This window comes from Furipterus horrens, unplaced genomic scaffold (assembly GCF_987537825.1).
Source record: "Furipterus horrens unplaced genomic scaffold, mFurHor1.1.pri manual_scaffold_2, whole genome shotgun sequence".
Classification (NCBI taxonomy): Eukaryota; Metazoa; Chordata; class Mammalia; order Chiroptera; family Furipteridae; genus Furipterus; species Furipterus horrens.
Window position 1 is genome coordinate 44,384,726 of NW_028327172.1, and position 17,952 is coordinate 44,402,677.

The following is a 17,952-nucleotide window of genomic DNA, read 5'->3' on the forward strand; positions in this document are numbered from 1 at the left end:
ACATCAGTCTCATTGGAGAGATGAGGACACTGAGACCCTGGAAGTACGAGTGGCTTCTCTGTGGGTACTGAGCTTGTGATGGTAGTGACAGACCTGGAAGCATCTGGTCCTGGAGGCCAGCCTCACACCTCCAACTTTCAAGTGGGCTGAGAGAAAGACCAAGCGAAACATGAAGTTAGCCAAAGACTGGTGTTGGCTTCTGACTGTGTTTTATCAGCAGTGGTCATTGGAAAGAGATAAAAATCAAAAGTGAAAATTCAGCACAGTTGTTTGTAGCTACTAGGAAATAAAATTTAGGAGCTGAATTTCCAGTTAAAGAAAAAAAAAAATTTAAAATTTCTGCAAAGCCACTGTCAAGAGAATGAAAAGACAAGCCACAGACTGGGAGAAAATATTTATAAAAGACCAATCTGATAAAGCAGCACATATAAACTAATTACTAAAATTCTGTGGCACACCAAAAAAATATTTTTTGATGGCCTGACAAAAAATAGATATAAATTTGATTTCATTCACACTGGATGGCTATTGTGTTGGCTGTTGTCATTTTTTTTATTTGACAATCTAAGGGAAAAGAAGTCAGTGCCCCTGATTGCATGTTTTAAAAATTCTTGCAGCACACCAGTTGAAAATTGTTGTGATAAAAAATTGTTGTCCAAAATATACAAAGAACTCCTAAAACTTAATAATAAGAAAACAACCTAATTAAAAAGTGGCTAGAGTCTTAATATAGCTCACCGAAGAAGATACACAGATGTCAAAAAGCACACAATAAGATGCTCCATATCATAAACAGCAACAAGATAACCACTACACATCTATTAAAATGGTCAAAACCCAGAACACTTGACAGCACCAAATGCTGGTGAAGATTTGTTGTTCCAGTTATTTATGCACTCATTGGTTGATTCTCATATGTGTCCTGACTGGGGCTCAAATCTGCAACTTTGGTGTATTGGGACAGTGTTCTAACCAACTGGGCTACCTGGCCAGGGCTTTAAATGTGTATTTTAAGTGAAAACCAATGTGAAAAGGGTACATGCTTTATGAGTTCAACTATATGACATTCTGGAAAAGGCAAAATTATGGAAACAGTATAAAGATCAGTGTCTGATAGGGGGTAGGGGACGTGGAGGGATAAAATAAGCAGAGCACAGAATATTGAGGGCAGTGAAACTACTCTGTATGATGCTCTAATGATGAATACATGTCATCATACATTTGGCCAAATCCATAGAATGTACAACATCAATAGTAAACCCTAAAGTAAACTTTGGACTTGGGGTCCAGATGATGTAGATGTTGTGGCTCAGTCTCCTTGGTCACTTGAGCCAGGTGCTCCAGGGGGTCCGTTGTGTGAATTGTCTGTGCCCTCCTGTTGTAGTTGAGTCTTGATTGCTGTTTGTATGTCAGTGGGTAAGACTGACTTTCACAGGCTGACCAGCTGTGAGGAATGGCCGTGACTACAAGGATGAGTTGTTGTGTAGGGGGCTGACTTAATAGAGCTGGATTTGCTTGGTGGAGCTGTGGTGCCTGGTGAGTCCACCCTTTGGGTATGTCTTTTGTGGAGTTGGTTGGGTTGTGCTCTAGTGTAGTCTGAAGCTGGCCACCGGGTATGTTAGTTCTGGGGCATTTGGGAGGGACTCTGGTGCAGGCCAAGGTGAGCTGCTCCCTTTGCTGGGCTTGGAGGCACCTGGGAGAGGCTAGGCTGTGAACCGAGGAAGGCTGCTGCTAGTACCAGGCTTCGGGCCACTTAACAAGAAGTAGGGGACACTCTGAACCCATCTGTTGCTTTTGTGGGCTTTGTGGACCTTTGACGGATTTTCGGGAAGTCTGTAGTACTAGCCAAGGAAGGCTGCTTGCGTGGACTAGTTGTTGGAAGAGCGTCCAGTCTGGCGCGCAAGTTGATTGGGCCTGGGATATCAGGGAATCCCAAGGTGTGGTGAATGGTGTTAGCTAAGTAAGTGGGGTATTCCGGCTTTGTACCTGACTGCACCTACTGGCTGGGTAGGGAGAGGGCTCAACAAAGTAACAATGGTGTCTTCCAGAACTTTATCTGGGAGAGAGCTACCCTGACCTCTGCCCCTCCAGCCCTTTCCTTGAAGCTAGTCGCTTAAGCTCCTCCCCATATGTCCCTGGTGCTTTCTGAGGTGCTGCCCCAGCTCTAGAGCTCAGAGCCAGTGAGTTTGAGTGAGTGAGTGTGCATGGTTCCTTTAAAACCTGCAGCGTCTAGGTTTCCAGCAACCCCCCCTCTCCTGTCACCCCTGTCACCTGCCATTTCCACTTGTTTTCACAGCCAAATATTAGGGGCACTTATTTTCCCAGCGATGGAGTTCTCAGCTGGGGAGCCTAGGGCGAGGCTGAGACCCCTCACTCCTCAGCAGGGACCTCAGCAGCCAAGATACTCCCATTTTTTAGCTGCCACACCATGTATGTGGGACCTACTTGTTCCACGTCTCCACCTTTCCTACCAGTCTTGACATGGCTTCTTCTTATTCTTAGTTGTAGGAATTGTGTTCAGGTGGTTCTTAATGATGTCTGTTCTGTAATTTGGTTGTAATTTTGATATGGTTGTAGGAGGAGGCGAGCACAGCATTTACTCAATCTGCCATCATTTTTTGAAAAGATTTTATTTATTTTTAGAGAGAGGGGAAGGAAGGGAGAAAGAGAGGGAGAGAAACATGAATGTGAGAGAGAAACATAGGTTGGTTGTCTCTCTTGGACCTAACCTGCAACCCAGGCATGTGCCCTGATTGATAATTGAACCCGTGACCTTTCACTTTGCAGGATGACACCCAACCAACTGAGCCACACCAGTCAGTGCCTTCCCAGCTATTGTGACCAGAAGTCCTCCCCCTCTGGATTCTCCTCCTCCTGCTCCCCCCCCGCCCCCGCCCCCCCCCTCTCCTGCCACTTGAGGATATGTTTTTATCGAATTTAGAGACATGGTTTGGGCAGGTTCCATACCCACAGTGTGGCAATTTAAAATCTGGAGGGGACCCTGGAAGAGTGGCTCAGTTGGTTGGAGCACTGTCCTGTGCACCCAAAAGGTTGCAGGTTCAATTCCTGGTAGGGGTGCATGCAGAAGTACCATTCTGAATGTGAAGTAGGAGAAGAGGAGACTGATTGACTTCATTATCCCGATTGGCTTTGTGAAGTCTTGGGATACTGTTCCTCCCTTCCTTCCTTCCTTTTTACTTAGCTGGGATATTTAGAAACTAGAAAGCCCTACCTAGTGTTGGGCATTTTCACTATGCGCACATAAAGGATGCCTGGTAAATATGTGCCGGTTTGACTAGGTAGTGGAATGGAGTTCTGCCCATTGTACTCAGTCCACTTAAGGTACTTTTCTGAAGTTATAAAAACAGTGGGAATGAAAACAGCTTAAGTGCTCATCAGTAGAGGAGTGGATCAAAAAAACTCTGGTACATTTACACAATGGAATACTATGCAGCAGAAAGAAAGAAGCAACTCCTACCTTTTGCAACAACATAAGCCAGTCAGTGAAAGACAAATACCATATGATCTCACCTAATACAGGAAACTAATGAACAAAACAAACAAACGAGCAAAATAGAACCAGAGACATGTAAACAAGGACTAGACAGTGACCAGAGGGGAGGGGGAAAGGGGAAAAAGAAGGGGAAGGGTCTAGTCAAGGAACTAGTACAAATGACACATGGACAGCAGGGTGGGGATTGACTGGGGTGGGGGGGTGGGAAGGGGAGAGCAATGGGGAGAAAAATGGGACAACTGCAATAGAAAAAAAACAATAAAAAAAAACAGTTGGAAAATGGGCCTTGAAAATCATAAGTACTAAAGGAATATTTGCTGGTTGATTTGTTTGAGTGATCTTTGAAGCCTTGTCTCTGTTCTCTACATCAAGGAACATTTTCAGCTCAGTTCAGTATAAGGATGTATTGCATGACAATGTACTGAGACTTGGGTATGCTTCTGCATAGCTACAGGGAAGCAGAATACTTGAGCCCTGGGCTCAAAAAGAGTTTAGTATAATTCTAGAGCAATGGTTTTCAACTGGGGGTAATTTTTTACCCCAGAGGACTTTTGACAATATAGACATTTTGGTTGTTGCATCTGTTGGGAAGCTACTGGGACCTAGTGGGTAGAGGCCAGGGATGCTACTAAACATCCTCCCTACCCCACAAGCAAAGAATTAACCAGCCCAACATATCACTAGTGCCAAGACTGAGAAACTCTGCTTTAAAAATACAAGGCTGATAGAATCACAAGTACGAGGTTGGAAGGCCATACTGCTAGTTAAAAGCAGAGCTATTACTAAGGTTTGGTTCACCCTAGTATAATGTTCTACCTGCTATCATGGTGGCCATTTAGAGTCAAATGGCATTATATGACGAAACATTTTATCTAGTTTTACTCCTAATCCAGATTTATACTTTTTGCTGTAGCCATACTCAGTTGTTCGTATGCTTTGTAACTTCATATTCGTGTTAGACCCTTTCCTGAAACATACTTCTCTCATATCTTTATCTGGATAAAATTTCACATCTCCTCCAGGAAGTTTTCACTAATGTGTCACATCACAGGTGGATTAGAAGCCACTTCTTTATTCTTCCATAGCTGGTCTTCCTCAGCATCTAATAAAGAAAATTTCTGTTTTTATGTCTGTCTTTCTCAGTAGGCTGTGAGAATCTTGGGAATTAGGTTCATTCTTTTCTCTTCATTGCCTAGCACAGACATGCAAAACAGTGTCAGTCATAGACATGAGCCAAAGTAACTGGTTAGTTCTAGAAGGGAGAAATCACTGGGGGACAGAGACTGGGGAAGGCTTCATAGAGATGTGACACTTGAAGCTTCCTATAATTCCTTCAAGATATTGATGAATGTATGAGCGCCTTATTATGGGCAGGGACAGTTCTAAGACAGTAATGGATTTTTCTGGTGATGTCTTTCTACAGGTTGATATGTCACACCTCTCCCCAGAAGAGCAATGGAGGTAAGTGTAACAGTGTGGGCCCCTCAGGCTGGGAAGCATAGGTTAATCCAACTAATAAAGTTGTGTATCTACCCTTTTTTGCTTCCTTGTCTATGGAAGGCAGTGACTCATGATCAGTAGGATAGGTCTTTTGGGATTTTTTTCCGGTGTCTGGATCACTTCTGGGTAGCTCCCTCGGTCCTGGGAAGTACCAAACCATTCACCTGAGTTGGAATACTAGTTCTATCATTTCCCAGCGACATGTGGGCAAGTATAGTAACTTAATTTCTCACTGCCTTAGTTTTTTTCATTTGTGAAACAATTAAAACAGTGCCTGTACCTAATAAGAGTTGTGAGGATTAATATATGTGAAATTCTTTGAATAGTGCCTGGCATGTCGTAAGTTTCCAGTAAATGTTAGCTGCTTTGAAGATGATTATCATTATTAACATCATCATCGTTATCCACGAAGCAGCAGAAAGTACTAACTGAGAAAATGGGAGATGTGTTTCTGATCTCAATTTGCTAGTAACTTGCTGTATAACCAGAGGGGGTCAACAAGTATCTTATTGTCATGGTTTCTAATTAGTAAAGGAGTTTCAGTATGTCTGCCCCACAAACTTCACAAGATGGCTGACCAATGAGCTGAAATCCACCAAATAAAATTTAATAATGATAAAAAACCCTTCTTTAAGATTTAAACTATTGATTGTAAAACTATAGAATGGCAAAGACATTAATTCATATGACAGACCCAGCGAGATGTTAGATGACTTTAAGCTTAATATGCACCAGTTTTGTACCTCAGCTACTAAAATAATTTGGAAGATGTTCATAGATTTCTATTTATGTCATCTGCCTTAAAGAAGGGACAATGCCATTGGTCTCTGCTATGCTGAGGCCACACTGGATGTTGTAAATGCTGCATTATCTATAGCTAGATCGTCGGCAGCCGTCCGTCTCGAGAGACGATGGTGTAGCTTCTTAAGAGTCTATCTGCACCGCCGAGAATGGCTGTGCAGTCCGACTCGGGAGTGACACGGTATCTGTCTCCTCCCGTGTTGAATCGACATCTTGCGATGACGCTGGAGTGTCCTCTCCAGTGAAGCTGAAGCTACAGAGCCTGGGCAGGGTGATATGGAGGGTCTGCTGTTGCCCATGCAGCAGACCCCCCCTCTCTTTGCAGCTGAAGGGTCCAAGGGAAAGACGGAGTCAGTACAGCTTGGCTTCAGGTGCGCCGCAGGAGTTGCCGGTGTTGACTACAACGTCAAACCGCCTTAGGGACTCCGGCTCCGGATTTTCTGTCGGGGTTTACTCCCTTAGCCTTTCCCCTGAAGAGGTATGCCGCAAGGCAGTGGAGGTTTTTTGGAGTCAGAGTTTTCCTTCTCTGATGTGCCCTGACTGGAAGATCGAACCAGCGACACTTAGCTCGCAGGCCGACGCTCAATCCACTGAGCCAAACATAATGTTTAGAAAAAGGCAGCCAGGATTAATGGTCATCACATTGTGTTATATGAATAGTGTTTAAAAGCTCTAGAACTAAAAGTGCCAGGAAAATAGTGATAGAAACAGGCTAGTTTTTTTGTTTTTGTTTTTTTTAAATAAGATCATGAGAAATTGTTGAAGGGGCAGCATTAGGGAAGAGGAGTGGATATGTTCTTTATTGTTAGAGGTATAAGTTTAGGTCCAAGGCATTGAAGCTGTAGGTAAATTGATTTTGTCTCATTATTAGAATTATCTTTAATAGTTATGGTATATTGAGCGGTAGAGAACCTCCTACCTCTGAAAGCATTGGAGTTTTATTCCTTTGTAAGCACATATGAGTACTTACAATGTGCCAAAGATTGCTGGTTCTAGGTTAGATTGCCTTCAGAGGCATATGTTCTCAAGCCAATGGAAGTATTCAAACAAAAGATATAAAAAATAATTTTGCATTGAGTGGAAACTTGAAATAGATGACTTCTCTGGTCTTTTTCTATATCCTTTCTTTCATTGTTGTGCATACCCATTCAGTTATATGTTGTCTGAGAACAAGAAATTTCTTGTTATCTTTCTAAGCCCCCACAGTCCTTAGGTTTTTGAAGTGTTATCTGTCCTTTAGTTTAGCTTCATTCTCACAGCAACCTTATGAGGGAGGCAAAGATATGGACTCCTTTTGACAGATGAAGAAATTGTGATGTAGAGATGTTAATTTTCTTGGTCAAGACTACAGAAGTGTGTCTGAACCTTAAAGTTTCTGACTCCTAACCCTATTATCTTTTTGTCCCAATAGGGTTTTATGTAAAATGAACCCTTAGGTGCTGTGGCTAGCTGGTTCACTGACATTTGGCTGCCCACCAAGTTCTACTTCCCAACATTTTATTATGAAAAATTTCAAACATACAGAAAAAAAGAAAACAGTGAACACTCTTACACTCACCACCAAGATCCTACAATTAACTTTTTGCTATATTTGCTTTATCATTTGTCCATAATTCATCCCACTGGGTTCTTCTTGCCCTTGGAAATTCCATAGTTACTGTTTACTTTATCTTTTCCTTCCCTCCCTAATACCCGCATAAATGGAAAATTTGTATAAAAGCTCCTAAATACAGGCTACATTTGTATTTAGTTTTGTCTAACTCTTCATCATTCTTCTCTCTTAGCTAACTCTTGACCCAGAATGGTAGGAGTAACTGTTCTTCTCTGTTCTTAGAGAAAACTTTTTGCTTTTATTGGCCAAGGAAATAGCTTGCTGCCAATTCTTAGGACAAGAGAATGCCAGCGTTAGAGTTTCTAGTTGTAGTGTTTTTGAGTCCTTGAGGTGGTTATTTACCTATGGATGCTGATGATGAAGTTACTCTTGAATTAGTATAAAGTCAAAGCCCAGATTTTTCAGGCTATAACTAGGCTTCAGGATCCCTGTCCTGACCGAAAGGGTAGGACAAATAAAGCAAAACTTTAACCCTGGAATTAGCACATATTTGCAGTGTTATTACTTTATTGGTATCATAAATATCTTTGACTAAGAGTATGAGACTTTATGGCTATATTCTTCTTTTTGGGTTACTTTTTCTTTCCAGTGACAGATTGAAATAGGTCTGAAATGGGCAGTGGCATAGTCTTTTCCTGGGATCTCTTTCCTGCTGTAGGAAAGATGTCAGCTATATCTCCCATTGGGGGCAGGCAGCAGACCACCCACGTTTAACCCAATGACTGAGCTTGGTTATTGGGACCCATAGAACCCCTCTTCTATCCAAAATGCTTGCCTACTAGGGCATATGTCTTGCCCCTAATTTGCATAGTACACTGCAGCTGCAAAGCACAAGAGTGGTTCTGAACTATGGACTGGTAGGATATCCCTGGGAAGCATTGTCCCTTTCCCACCACACCATCCCTGACCTGGCTAACCCCATCTGTTTGGCTTTCAGGGTCGAGCATGCACGCATGCATGCTAAGCATCGTGGTCACGAAGCCATGCATGCTGAAATGGTCCTCATCCTCATCGCTACCTTGGTGGTAGCCCAGCTGCTCCTGGTGCAGTGGAAGCAGAGGCATCCCCGTTCCTACAATGTAAGCCATTTTGACTCCCTCTCTCTTTTTTGTCTGCCAGTAAGCAAGAGACCCTTCCCCAATATTCTAGGATCCTGCCTAAACCAAGCCACATGTAGGCAGAGAATGAACAATAATAACAAACTTTATGTATGAATGGTGGATAGTGTATGGTGAATGTGTGTTTAAGATGAAATTAATTTAGAGAATGAAAACACAGATAGAACCTGAGACTACTTTTATGGCCAGAAAAGTTAGGCTTTCTTTTAAATATTTTGGGACATATTCATGAAGGAAATATTCATTAGGAACTATTGAAATAGAGGAAGAAGTGATCACTTGTCTGGGAAGATCAAGCCTCCAATATATCTTACAAATAGGATTTACTTAATTTTTTTTTGAAAAGGCAGTAATGGAAGAAATGAGGGACAAAAACATATAAAACATACAGAGGACATATTCCTAAATGGCAGAAGTAAATCCTTCCTTATCAGCAATTCCTTTAAACATAAATGGATGAAATTCTGTTAAAAGGCAGAGATTAGCAAATTGGATTAAAAACCCCTTGATCCATCTATATACTGTCTATAAGAGATTTGCTTTAGATACAAAGACACAGAAATTGAAAGTAAACAGATGGAAAAAGATATTTCCTAGAAGAAATGGATATATTCCTAGAAAAATACTATCTTCCAAGCCTGAATCATGAAGAAACAGAAAATCTGAATACACTGATTACTAGTAAGGAGATTGAATCAGTAATTTAAAAACTCCCATAAAACAGCAGTCCAGGACCAGGTGGTTTCCCGGGTAAATTCTACCAGACATTCAAATAAAATTTTAATAGCTATTCTCAAACTCTTCCAAAAAATTGAAGAGGAGGGAATGTTCCCAAACTCATTTTTGAGACCAGCATTACTCTGATACCAAAACCAGACAAGAATGCTACAAAAATAAAATTACAGGCCAACATCATTGACGAATATAGATGCAGAAATCCTCAGCAAAATATTAGCAAATCTAATTCAGCAATACAGTAAAAAGATCATATATCATAATTAGATGGGATTTTTTCCAGGGAAGCAGGGATGGTCCAGCCTCTGCAAATCAATCAGTGTGATAAACTACATTAGTAAAATGAAGGATAAAAGTTATATCATCTCCTTAGATGCCGAAAAAGCTTCTGACAAAATTCAACATCTGTTTATGATTTGAACTTGCAACAAAGTGGATATAGAAAGAAAATACCTAGACCAAATAAAGAGCATGTATGACAAACATCATATCAATGGTGAAAGATGAAAATTTTCTCAATCAGGAACAATACAAGGATGCCTGTCTTGCCACTTTTATTCAATATAGTATTGGAAGTCTTAGATACAGCAGTTAGGCAAGAAAGAGAAATAAAAGGCATATAAATCAGAAAGGAAGAAGTAAAACTGTTATTATTGACAGATGACATGATACTGTGTGTAGAAAACCCAAAAGACTACCAAAGAACTGGTAGAAGTATCAAATAAATTCATTAGAGTTAGCAGGATACAAAAATCATTATAAAGAAATATGTGGCATTTCTGTATATTAATAACAAACTCAGAAATAAATTAACAATCCCATTCATAATTGTGTCAAAGAGTATAAAATACGAATAAATTTAACTGAGGTGGTGTAAGACTGCAAAGTATAAGACACTGATGAAATAAATTGAAGAAGTCACAAATAACTGGAAAGACTGTGTCGTCATGGATTGGAAGAATTAATATTTTTAAAATGTCAATATTACATGAAGCAACCTACAGATTCAGTACCTAACAAAATACCAGTGCCATTTTCCACAGAACTAGAACAAACAGTTCTAAAATTTATATGGCAGTACCAAAGTTCCTGAATAGCTAAAGCATCTTGAGAAAGAAAAATAATATTGAGAAAAGAACAAAACAAAGAAGAACAAATCACACTTGTTAATTTCAAATTATACTACAAATCTATGGTAATCAAAACAGTATGGTATTGGCATAAAAACAGACCCTCAGATCAATGGAACAGAATTGAGAGCTCAGAATTAAACCCACACTTATATGGACAATTAATTTATGACAAAGGAGCCAAGAACATACAGTGGAGAAAGTACAATCACCACTGTCTTATACCATACACAACAATTAATTTAAAATGGGTTAAAGACTTGAATATAAAACCTGAAACCATAAAATTCCTAGAAAATAACATAGTCAATGAGCTCCTTGAGGTTGGTCTTAGCAGTGTTTTTGTAGATGTGATTTCAAAGGCAAGGGAAGCAAAAACAAAAATAAATAAATGGGATTACTTCAAACTAAAACGTTTTTGCATGGCAAAGGAAACAATCAGCCAGATGGTAAGGCAACCTAGTGAATGGGAGAAGATACTTGAAAATCTTAAATCTGATAAGGGGTTAATATTCAAAATACATAAAGTGCTCACATAACTCAATAACATGAAAACAAACAACCAATTAAGAAATGGGCAGAGGATCTGATTAGACAATTTCCAAAGAAGACATACAGATGGCCAATAGGCACATGAAAAGATATTCAGCATCACTAATTATCAGGCAAATGCAAATCAAAACTGCAGTGAAATATCACTTTATACCTATTACAGTGACCATTATGAAAAAGACAAGAAATAACAAGTGTTGGAAAGGATATAGGGAAAAGAGAACCCTATTACACTGTTACTGGGAACATGAACTGGGTGCAGTCACTCTAGAAAACAGTAAGAAGATTCCTGAAAAAAAGAATAGAATTACCCATATGACCCCACAGTTCCACTTCTGGTCATTTATCTGAAGAATACAAAAACACTGATTTGAAAAGATATATACACCCCTATATTTATTACAGCATTATTTACAATAGCCAAGATATGGAAACAATCTAAGTGTCCACCCGTAGATGAATGGATAAAGAAGGTGTGGTATGTATACTTGTACATACAAGGAATACTGCTTAGTCATAAAAAAAGAAAGATGAAATCTTGCCATTTGCGGCAACATAGTTGGACCTTGAAGATATTATGCTAAATGATGTAAGTCAGATGAAGAAAGACAAATATTGTATTATATGATTTCACTCATGTGGAATCTAAAAACAACAAAAGACAACAAAAACAAACTCATACAGAGAACAGATTGGTGGTTACCGGAGGGGTGTGGGGTGGGCAAAATGGGGAAAGGGGTCAATTGTATGGTGATGAATGGTAATTAGATATTTAGTGTGATCACTTTGTAGTATCTGCAGATGTCGAAGCTGTAATGTACACCTGAAACTTACATAATGTTATATACTGATTTTATATCAATAATAAGAAAAAAGAATTTTCCTTACCCCAAACAAATATTTCATGCAAATGATAAAAAAAGAGCAGGGTTGACTCTTAAATATCAGACAAAATAGACTTTAAATCAAAAAAGGTTACAATACAGCAAGAAGGTAATAACAATTATAAACATACATATATCCAACAAAGGAGCCCCAAATATGTTAAGCAAAATTTGACAGAATGTAAGGGAAAAATAGATAGTTCTACAGTAATAATTGGAGACTTCTGTACGCCACTTTCAATAATGGATAGAAAAACAATATAGAAGGTCAGTATAGAGCAACACAAAAATCCATTAGGCCTAACATATACAGAACACTCCTCACAAGAGCAGAATGTACTCTTCTCAAGTACACATGGAACATTTTCCAGGACAGACTGTATTAGACCACAAAACAAGCCTAAATAAATTTTAAAAGATTGAAATCATAGATTCAGCTACTCTGGATTAGGACATGGCAAGTAGTATGCTAGATTCTTTTTACAACTGTTATTTTAGAAGTTTTTAACCTTTCCAAATATAACAACCCTTTTTAATATTAAAAAACTTCACAAATACCCACATAATAGTTGTATTTTGAGAGAATACGTAAACACATGTAACAGTAACAATAACTAATATTTGATGAGCTCTTCCTGTGCCAGCCACTGTTCTAAGCACTTATAAAGACTCATCTAATCCTCACAATAATCCAGTAAGGTAGGTACTGTTTTTTCCAATTACTGATGAGAACCTGAGACATAGATAGACTAAGTAACTTGCTCCAATGATAAAACTGTTGTTTGAACCCAGATGATTTTACTCCAGGGCTTTGATCCTTAGTCCCTACATGATCCTTTTTCTCTAGTGTATGCTTTTTCAGACCTCTTGTAATATGGCCACAGATTCCCAAGTGTCTATAGCTCATAGGATGGGAACTGATGCAGTCTTATTTAGTTTTCCTAATAGCCCATGAGTAAAGTACAGTGAATAAACTGAGGCCCAGAGGTTTGAGACATGAAGAGGATACTAATATAGAGAGTCAGGATTTGAACTCAGGTCATTTCTTTTCTAATTCATAATTTCTACTACACCATGTGTTGCATCTGGAACGGGTAACAAAGGGTGATCTAGAGCATAGGAGGAAGAGAGGCTAGTATTTGCCCTTGAGCCAGCACAGGTTCCGAACTTGACTGGCCTATAGCCAGCTCAGGTGTTGTTGACATGCACAAGTAGAGACATCTGGACTTTCAAGTCACAAAGCTTTTGGAAACCAGGCACCATCCAGCGGGCTAAGCCACCTGGGGTGGGGCTTCATGTCTGGACCCTGCTCATGCTTCTGTCATCTGAGACAAGTCACTTGTTTCTCAGTATCTAGTTACAGTGCCTACCCTGTAAAATGTGGATTACCAAGATGGTTTAATTGAGCTTGGTAAATTAAGAAAACATAAACCAGGTGTAGAGTGAGACCCTTGACATTGCTATGCTTGCACTTAGAAATAATCTTAGTTATATACTGTTGGCTAATCTGCAAAGATTTTTAAAAACTTATTGGAAGGAAGTACAGACACACATACATGTACTGCAGTGATTTTCAGTAAATTTTTTTTTAAGCTGTGGAATCCTTTTTTTGAAACATTATCTAAGGAGAGACACTGCATGTGGACAACATAGACTTAAGAGGCTTCTCTGCTTGATACAGGGTTGAGTAACCCTGGCCCCTCTGCTTCCTCCTGAGGAATCTCTGTAAGACTCAGTGTGAGAAAATCAGTTGTGTCATTCATGAGTTAACCTTAACAGGAAGTATGATTGTAGCTTACTGAGGTTAGTTGTATAAGGAACATGTATAATGATCTCCTTACTTATTCTGAGTTTACTGGTAAGAGGAGATACAAACACTGAGAAATTTAAACCTCTGTCTTCAGAAAATTGGCAAAGGAAATCTGTAATTTTCTGCTTTGTGCTGCTGTTAATAATCTGTATTGGTTTTGTTAAAATTTTTATTGTGTACAAGAATATTGTTACTGCTTTAATTAAAATACTAACTTTGAGTGAAGAAAAATTGCTGAAGATGCCTGTACATAATGGCATCTCCTACACTTTTTCAAGCTTATCAGAAGTTGGAGCCATTTGCCTTGGAGGCAACATAATACAGTGGAGCCAGACCAATATGGCTCTAGTGGCCAGCTCTCCCATTTCCTGGCTATATTTTATACATCTCTGAGTCCCAGTTTTTCATCTCTAAATTGGGTTGTGAAGATGATGTAAGAGTGTATGAAAAGTTCTGTAAACACTTAAACTAATGTTAGTGACTGTTGCTCTCACTCCTAAGAGAAAACACTTGACAAAAATATCTTCAGATACTATTTTATGTGGAAAAGGAATAGAATTTATTTTTGAGGACAACTTCACATAAAGTACATATGTTAACCATTTTAAGTATATAATTCAATGGCTTTTAGTATATCCACGGTGTTGTGCAACTATTGCCACTCTTTAGTTATAGAACATTTTCATTACTCCCAAGGAAACGCCATACCCTTTAAGCAGTCACTCCCTATATCCCCCTCTCACCAGACCCTGGCAACCGTGAATCTGCTTTCTGTGTATTTGCCTTTTCTGGATATTCATATAAATCAAATCATAAAATAATGTGGCCTTCTTTCATATAACATAATTTGTATCTGGCTTTTTTCATATAGCATGTTTTCAAGGTTCATCTATGTTGTAATATCTCAGTATTTCATCCTTTTTATTGTTGGATAATATTCTGTTGGGTGGATATACCATGTTTTGTTTTTGCATTTATCAGTTGGTGGACATGGGGTTGTTTCTACCTTTTGGCTTTTGTGAATAGTGCTGCTGTGAACATTCATTGTAAGTTTTCATTTGAACATCTATTTTCAATTTTTGGATATACCCTAGAGTAGAATTTCTGGGTCATATGTAAAACTATGTTTAACTTTCTGAGGAACCTTCTTCATCCAGTCCCCAAACCCCTTTCTCTCTGGCAACTATCAGTCTGTTCTCTGCATCTGTGAGTCTGTTTCTATTTTGTTTATTTTGTTCTTTAGATTCCATACGTAAGTGAAATCGTATGGTATTTATCTTTCTCTTTCTTATTTCAGTTACTATAATGCCCTCTAGGTCCATCCATGCTGATGCAGATGCTAAAATTTCATTCTTTTTTATGGCCAAATACTACTTCGTAGTATCTATGTGCCACCACTTTTTTATTCACTGGTCTATTGATGGGCCTTTGGGTTCCTTTCATAACTTGGCTATTGTAAATAACGCTGCAGTGAACATAGGAGTGTATAAATTCTTTTGAACTACTATTTTGGTTTTCTTTGGTTATATACCCAGAAGTGGAATTGCTGGGTCATAAGGCAGTTCTATTTTTAATTTTTTAAGGAACCTTCACACTCTTTTCTATAGTGGTTGCACCAATTTGCAGTCTCACTAACAATGCATGAGGGTTCCCTTTCATAAGAGTTTTTTTATATAGTCTGAATACTAGACCATTATTTTTTCATTCTGTGGGTTGCTTTCTCACTTTCTTGATAGTGTCCATTGATGCATAAACATCTATCAGTTTGATGAAGTCCAATTACCTTTTTATATTTGGCATACAACATGATGTAAATTTAAGGTGTAAACATTTAATTTGATACATTTATGTATTATAATATGATAGCCATTGTAGCAGTCTTTAGTGCCTCTATCACAATACATAACTTTTCTTTTTAGTGATTGGAATAACTAAGTTCTAGTTTCTTTGCAAGTTTGATGATTATAGTACAATATTGTCTATATTCATTATACAGTTGACCCTGAACAATGCTGGGGTTAGGGGTGTTGACACCCACACAGTTGAAAATCTATGCATAACTTTTGACTCCCCCAAAACTTTAGTCATCTCTTGGTATTTATGGGGGATTAATTCTAGGACCCCCACGGATACCAAAGTCTGCGTTCTCAAGTCCCTTATGTATAAAATGATGCAAAACATTGCATACAGTTGGCCTTCACTATTGGCCAAAAAGTTCCTTGGTTTCACCCAGATGGCTCTAGTAATGCTTAGTTGTCTTTAACTTCATTCGAACCAATTTTATTAGATTGTATTGTGACAGCTGTCATATCAGCATGCATTAAAAAACAACATCAAAATTGGTGAATTTTTGTGTAGCCATTTCAGTATTGAAGATGAATGAAAATAAGCAACATTTTCAGCATATTATGCTTTATTATTTCAAGAAAGGTAAAAACACAACTGAAACACACAAAAAGGATTTGTGCAGTGAATGGAGAAAGTGCTGTGACTGATCGAATGTGTCAAAAGTGGTTGCAAAGTTTCGTGCTGGAGATTTGTCACTGGACAATGCTTCATGGTCAGATAGACCAGCTGAAGCTTATAGTGATCTAATCAAGACGTTGATTGAGAACAGTCAACGTTATATCACACAGGAGATAGCCGACATACTCAAAATATCCGAATCAAGTGTTGAAAATCATTTGCGCCAGGTTATGTTAATGGCTTTTTGTTTGGGTTCCACATAAATTAAGCAATAAAAACCTTCTTGACCATATTTCCACATGCAATCCTTTACTTGAAAACTGGGTACTTTACAATAATGTGGAACTGAGATCGTGGCGCAAACAAAATGAACCACCACCAACCACACCAAAGGCTGGTCTTCGTTCAAAAAAGGTGATGTTGTGTATATGGTGGGATTTGGAAGAAAGTCCTCTATTATGAGCTCCTTCCAGAAAACCAAATGATTAATTTCAACAAGTACTGCTCCCAGTTAGACCAACTGAAAGCAGCACTTTACGGAAAGCATCTGGAATTAGTCAACAGAAAATGAATAATCTTCCATCAGTATAATGCAAGACTGCATGTTTCTTTGATGATAGGCAAAAACTGTTACAGCTTATCTGGGAACTTCTGATTCATCTGTCGTATTCACCAGACATTGCGCCTTCAGATTTCCATTTATTTCAATCTTTACAAAATTCTCTTTATGGAAAAATGTTTCAATTCCCTGGAAGACAGCAAAAGGCACCTGGAACAGTTCTTTGCTCAAAAAGATAAAAAGTTTTGGGAAGATGGAATTATGAAGTTGCCTGAAAGATTGCAGAAGGTAGTGGAACAAAACAGTGAATATATTGTTCAATAAAATTATTGATGAAAATGAAAAATTTTTACTTAAACCCAAAAGAATTTTTTGGCCAACCCAGTACCTGTGGATTTCTAACCATGGAAGAAAATGCTATTTTTGACCTACAGTTGGTTGAGTCCGCAGATGCAAAATCTTGGGATATTGGTGGGCTGGCTGTATGTTTAGTGAAAAAAAAATCTGTATATTGATATAAGTGGACCCATGCAGTTCAAAACCAAGTTGTTCAAAGGGCAACTGTACCGTGCTATAGCTCCCCAAGGCTTATTTACTACTTGTTGCAAGTTTATAACCTAACACCTATTTTTTCTTTTGTTGCTTGTGCTTGTAGTGTCATATTTAAGAATCCATTGGTAAATCCAAGATTACTAAGATTTACTTCTTGTTTTCTTGGAAGAGTATTATACTTTTATCTCTTACATTTAGGTCTCTTGTCCAGTTTGAGTTAATTTTTTGTAAATGATGTGAGGTCATGCTCTAACTTCATTCTTATGCCAGTTGTCCTAGCACATTTGTTGAAGGGGCTTATTTCTCCATTGAATGGTCTTGAAATTCTTGTCAAAAATCAATTGACCATAGAGGCATACATTTACTTTTGTACTCTCAGTTATGTTCCATTTAAATATATGTATGCATATATTTAAAAGTGTGATAATACCACACTTTTGATTGTTATAACAGTGTACTGAGTTCTGAATGAGAAGTGCGAGTTCTCTAAATTAGTTATTTTCCAGCATTGTTTTGGCTATTGGGGGTTCTTTGTAATTTATTAATTTTAAGATCACTTTTTCAATTTCTGGGGATCAGGGGAAGCAGTTGTGCTTCTGATAAAGGTTGCAGTGAATCTGTATGTAGATTGCTATGGGAGTATTGCCATCTTAGTAATATTAATCTTTGCATTCACGAACATGGGTTGTCCTTTCAGTTATTTAGGTCTTTTAAAAATT

The 17,952-nt window shown here is 38.5% G+C and overlaps 1 protein-coding gene across 1 annotated transcript in view; it reads left to right on the top strand.

Moving 5' to 3' along the window:
* RNF121 (ring finger protein 121) overlaps positions 1 to 17,952 on the top strand; it is a 95,331-nt gene that overhangs the window by 33,912 nt on the left and 43,467 nt on the right. The window contains exons 2-3 of the mRNA XM_090264839.1: positions 4,938 to 4,975; positions 8,365 to 8,506. Of these exons, the coding sequence (XP_090120965.1) occupies positions 4,938 to 4,975; positions 8,365 to 8,506 (180 nt within the window). The remainder of the gene's footprint in view (positions 1 to 4,937; positions 4,976 to 8,364; positions 8,507 to 17,952) is intronic.